The sequence below is a fragment of the Pelodiscus sinensis genome, chromosome 8 (genome assembly GCF_052426305.1).
Source record: "Pelodiscus sinensis isolate ZL-2025 chromosome 8, ASM5242630v1, whole genome shotgun sequence".
In the NCBI taxonomy this organism is placed as follows: domain Eukaryota; kingdom Metazoa; phylum Chordata; order Testudines; family Trionychidae; genus Pelodiscus; species Pelodiscus sinensis.
In genome coordinates, this window is record NC_143059.1 from 31,194,774 (window position 1) to 31,209,359 (window position 14,586).

Genomic DNA, 14,586 nt, shown 5'->3' on the forward strand with positions numbered 1-14,586 from the left:
CTCTTTTGCTTGTTCTTAGCTCAAGTTTTGTATATTTGAATGGAGCAGAAGGTAAGCTTGATAAAACTATTTTAGAAAGCATAAAAAGAATTAAATTGTTTAAAGACTACATGCAAAAAGGGCTCTGTGAGCTTATTTGATGTATAAAGTAGGCCTGAAAGCTTTTAAAAATTCCTTCTGCCTTACATGTAGATGGATATAAAACATACCTCTGAGTTGGGTTGAGAAGAGGGAAAGATACTGGGCAGAACAGACAAGGCCAGCTTTTCCATTGCCCTGTATCTTGTGTAGTTACAAGATTGCTGTTTCTGATTTAGTAGTATTTCACACTTTGCACTACAGGTTGGACCTCCCTGGTCTGGCACCTGAGGATTTTCTGGGGAGGTATCCCCTGCCCTGAGCCAGCTGGCCTCCTGCCTCTGGCCTCCTCTACTCGCTCTCCAGCTGGGCTGTCCATCACACTGCCACTGCCCCCTGGTCCCCGGCTGCTGTGGGTGGCCAGGTTTCCTTGGCTTTGCGCTGCTGTGGGTGGCTTGTGTTCTCTAGCCCTGTGCTGCTGTGGGTGGGTGGACTTCTTCACCTTTGGGGGCCCCCTCACTGCACAGGCAGCTAAGGTTCCCCAGCCCCATACTGTTGCATGCTGCCAGGTTTCTCTGGTCCCCAGCCCCACGCTGCCACGGGAAGCTGGGGTTCTCTAGCCCCTGGCTCCAAGCCACTGTGGGCAGCCAAGGTTCCCTACACTGCTGTGGGCTGCCAGGGTTCTATGGCCCTGGCCCCAGCACTGCTGTGAGGCTCTGGCCCCACTACCTTCAGCCTTGGCTGGACTGCTGGTCCTCCTGCCATTAGTCTCCTGGGATCTCTGGTCCAGGAGCATCCGTGGTTCTGCCGGACCACAGATGTTGCCAGACCAGATAGTGCTGGTTTTCAGAGGTGCAACCTGTATTGCAAATGACTACATAAAATGCAGGGCAATGGAGTACTGGGCTCATTGAAAAAATTAATTGCACTCTGCAGAGTGGAGTAGAAAGGAAGTGAGAGAAGGAGGATGTTCCATGGTTAGAGTGCTAGCCTAGGACTTGGGAGACCTGGGTGGAAGTCCTTCCTCTGCAATATTCCTCTGTAATACAAAACTTTCTGTGGGACCTTGGGCAAGTTCTTTAATTTCTCTGTGCCACAGTTCATCATCTGAAAAATGGGAATAAGTAGCTGTGACATTAAATACAACAGATTCCACTTAATAGGAGACCTGATATTAACAACATCTGGTCAATAACATCTACTTTTAATTGTCTGTTTCATGATAGGCTAGCACATTGGACCTCACTGTTTTTATTTCCTCATTCACAGTTTCCTCTGTGGAAGTGCTTCCCTGGTGTGACACCTGTATGGAGAAAAAAATGGGGGAAGCTGTAGCCAGAGTTGCCAGAAAGGTGAATGAAACAGTGGAGAATGGAGCAGACTTCCTAGGTGAGTTAATCAGTCTGGTTTTGCACATAGTATGAGTTGGTCCCATACAGAGTGACCCTTCAGCAGGAAACATTAGCCATGGTACTTGGACTCAATCATTTAGAACAGTGTTACCAAGACAGCCGAAGAATGGTTTTTGTTTTCCTACCCACTTGTTCTTTTATATTTTAGAAAATGTTGACTTCTGCACCTCCCGATCCATGTTTCCAAAGAGAGTAGAGGCCAACATGGCTTCTTTGACTTAACTATGCTAGCGTGTGCATGCCAAAGTTAACAATGCCATCAGGTATGTGCGTGGTCCAAAACATAGTGTAGGAGTGGGCAAAAGGGCCTCCATGGGCCAGATTCAGCCTGCCGAGCGGGTTGATCTGGCCCACAGAGGCCCTGCTGCTTCCCCGCCCCCAGGCCAATCAGGGCATAGGGACTAGGGAGCATGCAGTGCTTAGAGTCAACCTAGTGGTTGACTCTAAGCACCATGTGTCTGAGGGCAGGGAGCAAGAGACTTTTCGAGATCCCCCTACCCCCAGGCTCTGATTGGCCTGGGAGTGGGGAGAGTGTACGAAGTCTCCTCTTGCCCTGCAAGGGGCGCAGCACTTCTAAGCGTCGCACGCTCCTTGCAGGACAGGGGCAGGGTTGGAAGAGACTTTGTGTACTTCCCTCCCCCCACCTCAAGCCCTGATTGGCCTGAGGGAGGAGGGGCGTGTGCAAGTCTTCTCCCACCACCAGGGGCACAGACACCTATAGGAAACTGCCAACTGTTCAGAACAGCTGGTGGTTCTCAGGAGAAAGGGGGCAAAGACTTCTCATGCTTCCCCCACCACCAGATCAATTAGGGTCTGTGGATGGGGAAGCATGGAAGTGTCCTACCCCCCGCCCCCTCCTTCTGGGGCCACTTCAAAAATTTCTGAAGTGGCCCCTGGTCAGAAATTATTGCCCACCCTGACATAGCGTTAGCAATTAACCGTTTGCAGCAGATGGATACTTTAACTATTTTCGTGAAACAAAAATGTTTGTATTTATTTTGATGGAATTATGAGTTTTAAATGTGCCAGTATTGGTTAGCTTTCTGGCAGAGGTCCTTCTGCCACCTATTTGGAGTGGACACTGCTCCCCTCTGTGCCCCTAACCTGGTGTTTTAACTACTAGGTGCTTCATAGGAGCATTGGAATAATTTCTCTTTGAAAATATCAGACAGGTTTGTAAACAGAGGGCTAGATTCTACCTTTCTTTGAGTTATGTTTTACACTGCCATAGTGGTGCAAAGGGCCTGCAAAAGAAGTGGGAGCAGTCCTTACAGCCTCTGTCACAGGAGCAGTTTCTCCATTGAGCATAGAGCCAGCTCGATCATCTTATGCAGGCCATCATTGCATTACAAGTCCTAGTGTTGTGGTAGCAAATTATCCGTCCTCCACATTCAACACACATCAGTCATTATTTTTATGGTTTTTCCACCCAGAAATGGAAATTTTCTTTGTAGTTTGGGAATAAGACCACAGAAGGTTTCTCTAGTTACCATTCAATTTATTACCATTCAATTTATTTCCTTTGTCCTCTATCAGATAATGTCTGCACAGCAGTGTTATTTCGGAACAACGTCAGTTATTCTGAAATAACGTAGTGCGTGTCTACACAGCAAGCCCATTACTTAGAAATAAATTCAAAATAATGGTCTTCTTACTCTGACTCCTGTAACCTCATTGTATGAGGAGTAAGGGGAGATGGGGGAAGAGAGCTCTGTTTTGAAATAACTGCTGTGTAGACAGCACCAAAGGTCGAAATAAGCTATTTCAACGTAAGTTACGCAATTAGCATAGCTCAAGTTGTGTAGCTTATTTTGAGTTTAGTCCTGCTGTGTAGACGTACTCTGTGTCCTCATAAGCTTTCTAGGCTGGCTGTTTCAGTAGAATTTGTTACCCTGTGTTCGCTCTGTGTGTAGCCAAAAAGGTACATAAGTGCTGCCGGATATGGGCCGTTTTCTTTTTTAAAACTTTGACATATGGGCCCTTGGATGCTACCATGAAAGAAAGTATAAAGAAGAATAAATCTGGGCTTGCTTGAAATGAAAGTACCACAAGAACACTTGGAACATCTGTTCATTGCTCCTTCATCTATCAGTATTCTTACCTAGCAGCGACATTTCAGCGGAACCTGGGAGTCCCCTACTGGTGCTGGGCTCCATGGCTTTGAATGTACAAGAGGTCCCCTGGGGACTCTTGTACATTTCAAAGCAGGCACGCCCACAGGCAGCCTGGACTCAACAGGACTTTCTGCTGGCCCTGGGTTGCACATGGAGTTCCATATTCCTCCTTTGAAATGTACAAGAGCCTCAACAGGAGGGAAAAGACTGAACAATCCGACTGAGGGAGAATGCGGAAGTGCCTATTGACTATTCAAGTAGTCGATGGAAATTCAAAAAGCAGCACTATTTTGACAGGTCTTTCCTTACAGGTGGTTGTTCAGAGCAGTTGTGCTGATTGCCAACTTCCAGGACATCAAATTAACTGGGGAGGCACCTTGTCATTTAGCTGGCTGGATAGAGGGGGTTAAAAGGCATCAAAAACATTTTTCATCATGGGCAGCAGAACACTTAGGGGCAGCCTTGTATTATGATTCAGAATGATGCTGTGGGGTCTCACAGAAGTTCAGGTGCCTTTATGCTTCCATTCTCCTCCATGGATTGGGCAAGGCTCTCTGGCTGAACTGCATCTCTCTTCATGTACCATGCCAGGGATGCTCTCGAGACTGGAGAAGAGTGGTGTATCATGGGAGATATGGTTTGGCCAGAAAGCAAAGCTCAGGGAGAATGACAACTCCCACAAGGTACCACAGTGCCATGCTGAATCAAAATATTTCAGTTTGGGAACAAAATACTTCACTGAAAAGTCAAAATTTTCTGCAGAAGAGCTTATTTTCCAGCCTGCTCTACTCTCTCTAGCCTGGCTCTTATTAGAGGCATTTAGGGTCCTCCAGAGACCCATCAGATGTGTCACTCTTCTTTCTTTTCAGTACTCTGGTAGCTCTTCCACAGCTTGGAAAATTATAGACATGAGTCTCATGTCCCATCTAAAAAGGTAAATTTAAACAAGATAAAAGTCTTTCTTCACCAAGTGTTTTTCTTTATGTAATATGGTTGCTATATTTATGGAAATTTTTACTAAATATATAAAAGAGCATCCATCCTAGACTCTGGGTGTCCTTGAGAAACTCATAGTGAGTCATGCATAAGACTACAGTTGAACTACTAATACTACTACTCAAGCAGCAGCATACATTTAACAATAAATCCCTACCAGCAAAACTACCATTTGATTTTTTTTTTCCAGACTCACCCTTTAGAATATGTACCAATTTTGCCAACTCTCACAATATTTGTGTTTTCTTAAAGCACCAGCTCCAGGAATTGTGAGATTCTGGGACTGTCCTCTTTAATTGAAAATATAAGTAAAGTTTCTAATTTCCTTTTTGTTGCAGAGGAAACTTGAAAATGTGATTTAAGTGCGCCCTAAATGCACAGAAATCAGATGGCAAATAAAGCACCCAACTTCTTTTTACTAAAAATCTCATGATTTTTGTGGTCTGACTCTAGATTTATAAATCCTTGGATTTGGCAATATTGGTATATTTAGACAGACATCTGCCTGAATAAAGGCTAACTACAGACTATCAGATTTGGTCTAAGAGGTATTGAAATGTATATTACAGAGGTGGTGGACATGGAACTGACAAGCTTGTATTCTACCACAAGGTTACCCCGGACTTACTGACCACATTTCAGAGAGAATGTGTGCCTTTTATGTCAGTTGTTTAGGTTGATGTGTGGTGTTCTTCTTTTTAAAAAGTAAAAGATCATAGTTAAGGCTGGTAGATCAGAAGTTGTCTTGAACTTACAGTAGATGGTAATTTATTACTCAGCTATGGGGAAATGGTGGAATTCTCTGTGTTACGGCACGAACTGGCTTAGTAATAGACTTTATAATAATTAATTTCTTTAAAAAATGTGTGCGTTGTGTAAAAAAGCTCAAGCTATTTAGTTTATCCAAGAGAAAGATAAGGGGTGACTTGATCACAGTCAAGAAGTACCTATGATGTAGAAGGTAACTGATGGAAAGAGGGCTCTTTAATTTAATAGACAAAGGCATATGAAGATAAAATGTCTAGAAGCTCAAGCTTGATGAGTTCAGGCTGGAAATAAGCACTAGATCAACGAGTAAATCATTGGAGTATTTTATCAAGGAATGTGGTTCATTCTCTGTCACATGATGGGGGAACTGGTTACTTTACCGGTAAATCAAGATTGGATAGTCTTCTAAACAATATGCGATAGCTCGGCCATAAATTATGGTCTTAATGCAGGAATTGCTGGGTAACATTCTGTCAGACTTGTCAACTAGGGATGTAAAAGTTTAACCGTTTAAATGGTTAACGGATAAGCATATGTTTATTGAGTTTTATTACGGTTATGTATCTGTTCTGCAATATAAAGTTTTACTGCAGAGTCTGCAGCACAGCCAGCTCCCTGGAAGTGGGGTTGGCAGCCAGGAGCTAGTGCACACTGGGAGCTGGCTCCATTTCTGGAAAGCTGGCTGTACTGTGGGCTCTGCAGTGTATATATATCCTTTATATTGCAGAGCTTTGGCAGTGTGTGTAACCGCTAAGATTTTTAGTGGTTGCGATGTTGCATTTTAAAACAATTTTTTACATTCCTAATATCAACACCCTATTATCCTTGACAGACTTTTAACAAATTTCATAGGAAAAACCTTGCAAATACTGCCTTGCAAATACTTACTTACTCCTGTGCTTGATTTTTCTCAAGTCCCAACAAAATCTTTTCTCTGAAACCTTAATTAGTCACTTGATTTTTCTTAAAAACCTCTCTGACTCAAGTGTCAATCCTTTCCCTTCTCAAATACTCAATTTTTACTTTCATTTTTCTTATGTCATAATTTTACTAGTTCTCCAATCACTATAATAAATTATACCAGACCATACAGGACTTGACTTCCTGCTTTAATGAACAAACTGGGAAAAAATCCCTTTCTCTCTTTGAAAAAAAACAGCTAGCCAACAAAAATACCTTTCGGGCCTTTTTTTAAACTCAGAAATAAGCAAAAAGGTTGCAGAATCCTTTTTGTTGTCCTTTGCAGGTTCCTGTTAAACCCAAATTTATCTTTATAAATAAATTCCCATATGGGGAGACTGCAGGAAGAGAACCACTGTATTGGTAATTATATGGAATTTGGCAATGGATTTATTTCCTTGAGGGACTTATGACAGAGAGATGACTGGCTACTTGTTAATACTTAAATGTTAAAATAATTTAAAAGAAACATAAAGACAAGTAAAAAATATTGGTATTATGAGTCAAACATGTAATTGACTTGATTCAATTTGAATAGTAGTCCAGCAGGTGGTGCAGTTTCATTTCTGAAGAGTGGTTAAAACTAGGTTATTTGATAAATTCACCTCATTCTCCTGATTTCCCCCACATACACACATCCTGACAGTGAAAAAATGAATGAGGCTATTATCAGACTGGATTTCAGTGCAGCCTTATCACTTCTGATTATTGCATGCTCTCCCAGATCTATCTTCTTACAATTAAAGACTTGCTGCTGCTGTTCCATTTTTCTTTAATTCCTGACATGTTTTCCTTATGGTATCACTTCATACATCTTAATGTTGTTCTAATATAGACTGCCTTGAAAGTAAGAATAAATCATTGGCTTTGATATTTCATCTTGTTGACAAAAATTAATAGCAAAATAGGAACAGAATGGCTAATGAGTATTTCTGACTGAAGAGAACCTGTTCTGGTCCTCTTCACAAGTTTAGAACCCATAATTCTAAACCCATAATCAAGTGACTAATTAAGGTTTTGGAGAAAAGATTTTGTTGGGACTTGAGAAAATTCAAGCACGGGAGTAAGTATTTGCAAGGCAGGCCTTGTGGATATTTTCCTATTAAAGTTTATTAAACGATTGTCAAGGATAATAGGGTGTTGATATTAGGGATGTAAAACATTGTTTTAAAATGCAACCACATAACCACACACTGTGGCCTCTGCACTATAAAGGTTATATATAACCTACTCTAGGGTTACACAGTACAATGGTAAAAGTTATCTGAATCCTGTCTGTTCAGACAGCTTCTTATACTTGGGAAACTGCTGCAATGAGGAATGACAGCTACATAATATGCTGGTATAGATACCACCTATTGGCCTGATCCAAAGTAGCTACTGAAGTCAAGGTAAAGACTTCTATTTATTTCAATGGCTTTGATTCAGGCCCTATTAGTGAGCTGGTGCATATTATGCATGCATGGTGACATAAATCTTGTTTAAAATGACATTAGAAAATTTTAAATTTCATACTCCTACGGAAAAAGTCCTGTGCAGTTTTAAAAGAAGGACACCAATAAGGTTCTGTAGGAAATTACTGTTATAATTTTCTATTAAATTCAGTAGAACTTGTCCAGAAGGGCTTTTTCGCCATGCACTTTACTGTTTGCTGTCAAAAACCAGGCAATGGCAGAATTTCCTGGAGGCAGTCAGCAGTGTTCCCTCTAATTTTATCCATCAGTGTGCAGAATAAAGTTTGTTATGCTCACCAACTCATGTGCACCAATAGTAGAAACATATGCTGCTGGCTTGGGCACTGGGGGTATTCAGCTGGGCAGCATTTGAATCTCTCCTGTGTGGATTACTGGCAGTCAGTCTTTTGCTCTGTGGCTCTGACCAAGGGCTCCAAGTCAGTTTCCACTTAAACCTCCTCTTCCCCCCCTCCCGACCTCCCCATGGAGCAGAAGTTTTTCTATATGTCTGCAAATATACGACAGTGATTTATGCCCAAAATATGAACTGGACCTTGAAAGAAAGAGCGAAATATTTTAAAAAGAGAGAAAACTATATTAAATCAAAACTAAACCATAGAAAATAGCATCTAGTCTAAACAGTACAGCCAAATAAGGTAAACTCTTACCTTAAATCTGTGACTGTAACTTTAGGGTGTAAATGAAGACTTTTATGTTTGTCCAAATCCTCGAGTTATAGCCTCATCTTCACCCCTATATTCATTGTTTGTCTCAGTGTTATTCTATATTAGGGGCTCATCTAGACTACAGGGAACAGTCGAAAGAAGATATGCAAATTACTGCGGAATTTGCATATCTTCTGATTGCACTTTTGAAAGTGGAGTTTTCGAAAGTGAAAGTAATTAAGACATGGCTTTTTCGGCGAGCCCCCCACCCTTTGTCAAAAAGCCGCGAAAACCTCCTTTTTTGAAGGGGCAGTTCACCGTAAAAGCCATATCTTAATTACTTTCACTTTCAAAACCTCTGCTTTTGAAAGTGCAATCGAAAAAAGATATGCAAATTCCCGTGGAATTTGCATATCATCTTTCGACTGTTCCATGTAGTCTAGCTATGCCCTTTTGTGAAACTCTCTGTTTTGGCTTATTAAACATTGTGTGTTCCTATCCTCTTGTCTCTTCATATATGCCTGAAAAGCTCTTACATTCTTGGTTATGTATTACATGAGAACAGCCATACTGGGTCAGACCAGACAGTATCCTGTCTGCTGACAGTGGCCAATACCAGATGCCCCAGAGGGAGGTAACACAACAGGTAATCGTCACGTGATCCCTCTCCTGTCCCCCACTTCCAGACAAACAGAGGGCAGGGAAACCCTTCCTACCCATCCTGGCTAATAGCCATTGAAGGACCTAACCTCCATTAATTTATCTAGCTCTTTTTTGAACCCTGTTAAAGTCCTAGTCTTCACCACATTCACTGGCAAGGAGTTCCAGAGGTTGACTGTGTGCTGAGTGAAGAAAAGCTTCCTTTTGTTTGTTTAAAACCTGCTGCCTATTTATTTCATTTGGTGAGCCCTCCCCCCTAATTCTTATATTGTGGGAATAAGTAAATAACTTTTTCTTGTTCACTTTTTCCACACCAGTCATGAATTTATAGACCTATATCATATCCTCCCTTAGTCTCCTCTTTTTTAAGATGAAAAGTCCAAGTCTTTTTAATCTCTCTGCATATGGGACCTGTTCCAAATCCCTAAACATTTTTGTTTCCCTTTTCTGAACCTTTTCCAATATATCTTTTTTGTGATGAGGCTACCACATCTATACACAGTATTCAAGATGGTTTTATATAGAGGCAATAAGATATTCTGTCTTATTCTCTATCCCTTTTTTAATGATTCCTAACATTCTGTGTGCTTTTTTGACTGCTGCTGCACACTAAGGATGTTAAACATTGACTAATTGAATAGTTGATGCATTTTGCATTGATTATTCGATTAGGTGATAGGGTGATTCCGCCTTTGAACTGAAAGGCAAAAGCATTGCATGGAGCCCGGGATCAGCTGCGGACTCCAGCTGATCCTGGGCTCCATGCAGCACTGCTGCTTTGAAATGCTACGTTTGAAAGTGCAGCCTGATGATGGGCTCCCTGCTGCGTTTCAAAGCAACAGTGGAGCCTGGGATCAGCTGGGGATTCCCTCGCTGACCCAAGGCTCTGTGCAGTGCTGCTGCTTTGAAATGCGGCGGGAGCATCAGGCTCCTTGCAGCATTTCAAAGCGGCAATGCCCTGTGGAGCCCGGGATCAGCTGGGAACTCCCGCACTGATCCTGGGCTCCATATGCCGCTGCTGCTTTGAAACGCTGTGGGGAACCCGGGGTCAGTGGGGGAGTCCCTTGCTAATCCCGGGTGCATGTGGCACTGCCTCTTTGAAACCCTGCATGCAGCCCAGGAACAACCCAGCTGGCCCCAGGCTGCAGATGGTGTTTCAAAGTGGCAGCGCTGCATGGATCCCAGAGTCTGGCCCAGGCTCTGCATATTGCTGCCGCTTTGAAGTACCCCCTCCTCTTCCGCCTACCCCTTGCTGCCTCTTTCTGATAAAGGCAGCAAGGGGAGCGGAAGTGACTAGTTGACTAGAGTGTTGACTATCCTATCCAATAAGAATTTGCTTATTGTGTAGTTGACTATTTGACTAGTCCTTCACATCACTAATTATGTGACAGTCCGGTTATATTTACCAAACAGTCCAGTTATATACCTCTTGGACCACATCCTGAACTCCACTTAAGACTAAATCAAGAATAGCCTCTCTCCTTGTAGGTTCCAGAACTAGCTGCTCCAAGAAGCAATCATTTAAGATATTGAGAAATTCTATCTCTGCATCCCATCCTGAGGTGACATGTTCTCAGTCTATATGGGAATAGTTGAAATCCCCCATTATTATTGAGTTTTTTATTTTGATAACCTCTCTAATCTCCCTTGGCATTTCATAGTCACTATCACTCTTCTGATCAGGTTGTCGATAATATATCCCTACTAAATTCTTATTATTGGAGCATGGAATTACTATCCATAGAGATTCTGTGGAACATTTTGGCTCATTTAAGATTTTTACTTCATTTGATTCTACATTTTCTTTGACATATAGTGCCACTTCCCCACCAGCATGACCTGTCCTTCCAATATGTTTTGTACCCTGGTATGACTGTGTCCCATTGATTGTCCTCATTCCACCAAGTTTCCATGATGCTTATTATATCAATATCTTCCTTTTAATATGAGGCACTTTAGTTCACCCATTTTATTATTTAGACTTCTAGCATTTGTGTATAAGCACTTCAATAGTTTGTCACTATTTATCTGTCTGCCATTTCCTGGTGTTAGACTTTTTTTCATTTGATTGTGTCTCATCTGATCTGACATATACTTCCATCTTGTCCTCCTGACTAGAACATAGAGAATCTCTATTAATAGACCCTCCCTTATGAGATGTCTCCGTTCAATCCATGTGTTCCCCCGCACCCATCGGCTTTCCCCCAGCCCTTAGTTTAAAAACTGCTCTATGAACTTTTTAATGTTAATGCCAGCAGTCTGGTTTCATTTTGGTTTAGGTGGAGCCCATCCTTCCTGTATAGTCTCCCCGTAAATTAACTTTCCTGTACATACATCTTTGTTAAATAAAGTTCATTTACATGCTATCACCCTGTGTAGGTACTTTGGAAGTGTGTGTCTCCTGTCACATTAGTACATGAGCAGGTAAAACATATTAATGAGTATGCTCACTACATTGCTAAAAGATGGATAACTGCTATTATCAGATGAGGAAATTGAGAGAAAGAAAAGCTAAGATTTATGCAAGGAAGACTGGTAGGTCTGGAAATTGAACCCACATCTCCTCAAGTTCCAGCACCCTGCTGTAATCATAAGACTATTTTCTTTCTTGTTGTTTGTCTTTTCCTTAAGTGTCAGCTAAGAAATCATCTTCTATCTAGTTTCTGTAATAGGTAATTATATTTTTCTATAATTCCCTATTTCTAATTAATACTAATCTATATTGGATGTAATTTCTTAATGGACCACCTTTTTCCCATCACAGAAATATTGGATTGTTTAACTGAAGTGTCAGATTAAAGATACACACTGTTATTCATTGAAATAATCTGAAGCTGTCCCATGAAATAATTGACCATGATCACGATTTAATGCAGTATTGATCCTTTCATCCTTAAGAACGCAAAAGAGGGTGATGGGTAGAGAAAATATATGCTTGAGAACTACTTGGATACTCAGATTATGTGTTAAACTCTGAACATTTTATAGTAGAATCACACTGAGATTATATGAAATGTGATAATTCAGGCAAACCATGACCTTCACTGTAGACAGGAATACCTCATATTCTGAAGTCAAGATCCCAAAATACACAAATAATGTTTAGGAGGTAGGATGGTAAAATTAGTTGAATCAGTAAGAGTTGATAGGAATTAGGGTCAGACACTGGATCAGTTAGGCCAGGGGTTCCCAAATGTTTTGACACGGGGACCAGTAAATCCATTCATGAGCTTTTGGAGAACTGGTAATGTTAATTTGCATATTCATTAAGCAAATGATGAATATGCAAATAAGTTGTTTCTGGTCCTTCCAGTGCCAGCTTTAGCAAAGCTTTTGATATGGTCACCCACAATATTCTTGCCAGCAAGTTAAGGGAATATGGATTGGATAAATGGACTGTAAGATGGATAGAAAGCTGGCTAGACCAGGGTTTCCCCAACCTGATTGGGCCCAGATGGGGGATTTTTTTGGACCAGGGGAGGTCATTTCAGGGCTCCTGGTCCCCCCCCCCCCCCACTAGGCTTCTTTGTACCTCCCTCCCCTGCAACCCAATTGAGCTGCTCACCCTCACTGGCTCCCTGCACCACCCCCAAAACCATCCTTCACAATCCAAGGGAGTGCAGCCCCAGTTTCCTGCAGCCCCTCACAGCCCAACTGAGCTGCCCTTCTGTTCCCTATGCTTTCCCCCATCCACCTCAGCCCAGTTGAGCCCCACACTGGTTCCCTACATGCCTCCCACACAGCACAGCTGAGCCCCATTTCCCTGCACCTCCCCCCCAAGCCCAGCAAAACTGCTGAGCCCAGCTCTGATTTCCTGCCCCTCCCTCCCCTTGAGTCTAGCCCCAGGTTCCTGGCACCTCCCTCCTCCTGCAGCCCAGGTGAGCCCAGCGCCCTCGCACCTCCCCTCTTTGTCCCCCTCCCCCCTCCCAGCCTAGCCCGGCGCCCCAAGGGTCAGAGGAATAGTGAGGATGTTATGCACCCGGGGGTGTCACGTTATTGGATTTTGAGGGGAGCAGCTGGGTCACTGCTGCACCCATGGGGGGGCGTTCACCCCGAAAGTTGGTACAAAAGGTGCCATGTGAGGTATCAAATAGAAGAAAGTAAGCTTCTGATTCTATATATGCTATTCATGTAATTGTATAATGTCTGTGTGTGAAGTTATAAGCACGTACTTTGTATGAGTACTGAATGTTTCTCTGTATGTGGTTGAGCAATGGGCAGAGCTCAGCCTATGGACATGCTAATGAGCAAAGCTCTATGTAACAATGGCCCTTTCTAGGCTAAGGACACACTTCAAGAATGATTACTGATACCTAGGGGCTACCAGCAGGGGACACAGGTATAGGCCGCTGGCCAGGTGACCTGCTGCAGCCAAGAAGAGACCAGGAAGGAGGTATATATATGCCATGTGGCCGACTCCATCTTGGTGCTCAGCTCAGCCCTTCATCCCAGAGGCAGCAGTGCAGGGTTCGAAGAGCTGGAAAGAACTGTGGACCCATCTTGACGTAGGATGTTCACCAAAGACTTTTAAGCCAGCAGCTATCACAGCTCTTCTACGAGCCTGCATCGAGAACTGGGAGATTCGATGCATGTAATGTATGATACCTCAACAACCTTACTCTCATGCTTTTCTTTCTGGTAGTAATAAACCTTTAGATTTTAAAGGATTGGCTCAGCGTGATTTGTGGGTAAGGTCCAGAGGGTAAATTGACCTGGGATCTGTGGCTGGTTTCTTGGAACCAACAGAACTTGTTCGGGGAAGGTGAGATTGGGCTCTAAAACCCCTCACCTGTGTATGAGGCCTGGGGCTATCTGGAGCACGGATATTGCTGGGGTGTCAGAGGGGTTTTGCTCGTGAGGCTTCAGGCAGGCAGCTGAAGTGCTCTGTGGGACTGGCTTGTGGCCTATTTGGGAAGGTCTCCAGTCTGGGGGCTAGAGAGAGCCCTGAATTTGAGCAGTTTGTCCTGAGTGGATGCCCTCAGCTGTGCCCAGACCCAGCCCAGTCAGTCGCAGGGGGGGGGGCAAAAGAAAAAACCTGGCGCATGGCTGAGCTGGACCCTGAGAGGAAGGGAGCTTGTACTGCATCTTCCCCCGCCCCCTCCAGTTTGGGGCAGGGCCCCACATGCACTATCCACAACAATACATGCAGGGAATTGATCACCTCAGTAATGCCAACTCCTTTAGAATTGAGGCCCGGATTATCCAGCCCGAGTTGAGGTAGAGCGGGCGTTGTGTGCACGTGTCTGATATATTTGTACCAAAACTGCTACCTGCCCAACTTGCCAAAGGAAACAGGGAGGCCAACAGGAATGGTTTGGAGCAGTGTTTCTCAAACTTTTTTTTTTATAAAGTACCCCCCTTTTAAAAAAATTTTATCAGTACCCCCAGCACAGTTTTCAGACACACACAATTTTTTTCTACCATTGCAACACATTTCTTTAAACAACTTAATCATAGCTGGGTGGATGGCAAAATTTTT

At 43.0% G+C, this 14,586-nt stretch overlaps 1 protein-coding gene across 4 annotated transcripts in view; it reads left to right on the forward strand.

Moving 5' to 3' along the window:
• Positions 1-14,586, forward strand: part of LRRC20 (leucine rich repeat containing 20) — a 254,866-nt gene that overhangs the window by 26,255 nt on the left and 214,025 nt on the right. For all 4 annotated transcript variants that reach the window (XM_025184483.3, XM_006122779.5, XM_006122780.5 and 1 more), the window contains exon 2: positions 1,348-1,467. In XM_025184483.3, the coding sequence (XP_025040268.3) occupies positions 1,386-1,467 (82 nt within the window). In that variant the 5' untranslated portion in view covers positions 1,348-1,385. The remainder of the gene's footprint in view (positions 1-1,347; positions 1,468-14,586) is intronic.